This window comes from Gekko japonicus, unplaced genomic scaffold (assembly GCF_001447785.1).
Source record: "Gekko japonicus isolate JY-2015 unplaced genomic scaffold, Gekko_japonicus_V1.1 scaffold241, whole genome shotgun sequence".
In the NCBI taxonomy this organism is placed as follows: Eukaryota; Metazoa; Chordata; class Lepidosauria; order Squamata; family Gekkonidae; genus Gekko; species Gekko japonicus.
The window spans coordinates 547,903-552,139 of NW_015160216.1; the positions used below are offsets into that span (position 1 = coordinate 547,903).

Consider the following 4,237-nt stretch of genomic DNA (forward strand, 5'->3'; position numbering starts at 1 on the left):
AGCCCCAAGAAAAGGTGCCAATACTCAGGATTGGGGAGTACAAAAAAAAAAAAAGCTCTGAATATATTAATGAATTGTGATGAGCTTTTCATCAGCATTCAAGGGTATAACTAAAATGTATAATGTTTGCCAATAATGTCATGCACTGAATCTTAGTTTCATGAGCAGCATGTTTCAAGTCTTCTATGAAAAGCAGTCAAATTGATGCAAAACTTAACCACAAGCTGAATCTACACTACAATTTCCCAAGAAGTATCTGGCTTTGCAACATGTTCCCTAAAGACAAAGAGTGATTTCTGGCATCATCTGTCACTATAATTAGGTTTAGAGTTACAACAGAGTGTTTTAAACAATCAGCAAATATACGATCTGCTTAGACCAATGCTTATTTTCACTGTAAAGATAGACAGCTCAGTCCAACAACATTTATTTGAAAGCACAGGCAAAGAAACCTACTTACCAATAAGAGCAAATGCAGCTTTGAAGATGCCCTCGGTAAATTCTAAGCGCTGAAATCCTGCTTTGGAACCAAGGAGAGAAGTGTTCTTTTTCTTTCGACACAGGTACTTTAAGGGATATTTCACTGACCACCACAAGCCAAAGAGGAGGAAGAAACTCCCCGGAAGAGCATGACCTTTAAAATTTCCCATGTCTCTCAACTGTGCAGAAATCTAAGGACAAAGCACATCCTTAAGTAAAATACATCTAGGAAGAATCTATTACTTATAGCTCTAAAGGACATTACCTTGTATCAAGAGAATTGCTACAGACGGAAAATTTAGTGTGCCTTGCCACGTGGTTCTTCTCTGTTGGACAGATGCGGCCTTGGAAATGGTAGAGAGGGAGACTTACAATGCAATCATAAGAACGTTTTCCTTGGATCCCCATTGTATAGACCTCAGGAGGATTCTGAGTGGAACTGATTAGGCTTGCTCTCCTAGGGTACTAATGTTATGAAGAATATCTTCCAACTAAATAAAGATATGGATCTCTTGCTTTGTCACTGAAGCACTCTGCAACCTTCCACACTCCTTTTAACTCCTAGAAAGTTGAAAAACTCCTTAGCAATTGCTCAGGCATGTTAAACACTTGTTAACACTGCATGTAATATAACTATACTGAATAATACTTGTGATCTCACAGATTAACTATTAACCCATAAAGAAGATAATTATCAGGCTGCACGTTGTACTTATATTAATTCATAACCACTAGATAGCCCGCAGTGTAATTGACTATTTTATAGTTTCCCCTTCATTGGAATCTCATGTTTTAGACTTCACTATTGGTGATTTTATAATCAGTTACCATCTTCCACTTATTTTAACCCTCAATGTCAGCTATTTTACTAGAACCCAATATTATTTCCAACACACCAACCTGACAACCACTATCTATTGCCTAGGATCTTATGGAATGATAGCTCTATGGAAAAAAACCCAAAAATTACTCAAATCAAACCTACTAAAGTATAGATCCTCTTTAACTGATGCAAATGAACATTCATCAATTATCATAGCCTATAATGCTTTAACATCTCACACAGCTACGTCACTGGGCAAAGACCTTGAGAGTGGAAATAGGGACAGTAGTAGACCTATAAATGGCTGGTTTGATAGGGAATGTAGATTCACTAAATTGTCTTTAGACAATACCGTGACTCCGCTGACCCAAATTTTCTGATAGAATACTTTAAACTTAAGAGCCAGTTACAACACAGTATGAACAGAAAGACGACTGAATATATTAATACACAATGGGAACAATTATACCAGGCCATGACTTTAAATAATACAAAAAAATTCTGGACCATAGTCTTGGTGGCATGTCGTGCGGAGGCCCCCTCTATGTCTGCTATTTCTCCCCAAGTGTGGTTTCAATATTTTTCAGCATTATTCCATCAGGATGATGTCCACACTATGGAACCCTCAGATTTTCTGTCTGAGGACTAGCCTCCTGTAACAACCGACGAAATAAAAGAACTGATTGGCCAATTAAAACCAGGAGAAGCAGCTAGTCCTGATATAATTCTACCTGAAATTTTAAAACTGGACCCTGATTGGTGGGCTGCCCCCCTTGCACCTTTCTTCATAATGACTGACAAATCTGGCCTTATTCCTGATGCGTGGTTAAATGCAACTGTGGTTCCAATTCACAAAAAAGGTGATTGCTTAATTCCTTCCAACTATAGACCAATCAGCCTACTTTCTGTAATGGGAAAACTATATGCCAAACATTTACTATCTAAGCTTACCATATGGATGACAGAACAGAGAGTCCTAGGCCCGGAACAGCTGGGATTTTGTAAAGGGAAAACTACTTTAGACCATTGCACTGTATTAGAGCACTTGATTAACAAGTATGTAAAAAGAAGCAATGCAAAATTATACGCCGCCTTTGTAGATCTTAAAGGGGCATTTGATTCAATCGATAGGGAACTCCTCTGGGCTAAACTGCAACAATTAAACATAGATAAGAGGCTCCTTAACCTTATAAAAAAGCTATATACACCAACACCCTTTCTATTCAACTTGTTCCTTAATGATCTCTCCCCTTATCTTGAAGCTGTTGATTGCCATGCTCCTAAACTGGGCTCTGTCCACGCCCCTCTACTATTATATGCAGACAACATGGTACTATTGTCCCGCTCCAAAGCTGGTTTAAAGCATTCACTAATTAGATGCCTTTCATATTTTATAACAAACATCTTACCGTACTTCTAAACCATGAAAAATCAAAAATACTTGTCTTTTCCAAAGCTTGGAAACCATTCAAATGGACAATTGGAGGCAAACCAATTGAACAAGTTAAAAATTTTAGATACTTAGGTTTGCATTTCCAGTATAATGCATGTTGGTGTGTGCAACGTAAATTAGCAATAAATATGGCCAACATCAATGCCTCTGCTATTTCCCGATTTATACCAGCTGAAATAAAAGTCTTCAAGGCCAAAGTAATTCCCCAATTCATATATGGTATTCCAATATGGATAAGCGCACTTAATGGCACCACTGAACGTGTTCAATCTAAATTTCTTCGAAAGATCATGGGAATGCCGCGCTGTATACCTTATGCAGCCTTATGTCTAGAAACTGGGTTAAATTCTGTGGAATCTGGTGCGTGGCTTACAACATACACTCAAGAATTACAATTTTGTAAATGTTATCATTCACAGTTGTATTCTGTAGCTTCTAAACCCACTATATGGTAAAAAGTTTGAAGTAAACAATTTTATAAATAGAATATGAATACAGGGTATGTTTTAGTTTTCCTTAATAAATATTTTCTTTGATCAGCCTTGAACAGTAGTTCTCACACAACAGTCTGTATAATTTACAAAGTTCTTCAGTAAAAGTCCACATAGCCATGCCGAGACCGGTCATACCTGAGAGTTTATAAATACACTCTTCTAATGTTACTTGTTCATGTAAACTGGGAAAATTAATATTGATTTTAGCAAGTGGCGGGAGGGATTCAAAGGAAGGCTTAGAGACCTGCTGCTGGATATATTCAAATTAAACTGCAGACCAAGAGTGTATTTTAAAAGCATTTGTTGTTATTTTATTTTTTATACTTCACAATAACAAGCATAGCATCATCAAACCTATATCATCATAGCACCCATATAGGGCAAAAAAGAACTGATTTCCTAATGAAAACATCTGGCTCCTCTGGCTTGTGTAACAATACATTTAATTGTTTATAACCACCTAGGCATTAGGGGCACAAAACCATGAGCTGTCAGAGATATATATGCTTCTGAGGCATAAACACAATAAATGGGGTAGAGAGCTACCCTTGACTGCCCTCAGGGATCCAAAATCCTGTTGCTGGCATTGTCCCTGCTTATCAAGGCATTCTTGGTATATGTAGCTGAAGTTTACAGGAATGTAATTGGAAAGAAATCTGATTTGGCTTTGCTGATTTTTAGTTTTGTTACCCACCCTGAACCTTTGGGAATGAGACAGGCTATAAACCAGAGACACGAAATGAAGCCCAAGACATCTGTCACCTTTCAAAGGTGATTTGTGTGCTAGACTGGACAAAAGAAGTTGCTTTATACTTAGACTGTTGGTCAATCCCGCCTAGTCTTGTCTACTCCAGAGGCACTCTTAGCCAATGAGCAAGAGGGGCAGCTGCTGGGGGAGCCCAGGGCTGACTTATCCATTAGGCGCAGTAGGCACAGTGCCTAGGGCTCATGATACTTTTTGGGGGCCCACAAAAAAAATTAATTTCT

At 38.1% G+C, this 4,237-nt stretch overlaps 1 protein-coding gene across 1 annotated transcript in view; it reads right to left on the bottom strand.

The window, feature by feature from the left end:
* Nucleotides 1-656, bottom strand: part of TMEM45A (transmembrane protein 45A) — a 10,271-nt gene extending 9,615 nt beyond the window's left edge. Inside the window, exon 1 of the mRNA XM_015410685.1 lies at nucleotides 461-656. Within this exon, the coding sequence (XP_015266171.1) occupies nucleotides 461-650 (190 nt within the window). The 5' untranslated portion in view covers nucleotides 651-656. The remainder of the gene's footprint in view (nucleotides 1-460) is intronic.
* Between the last annotated feature and the right edge of the window lie 3,581 nt (nucleotides 657-4,237).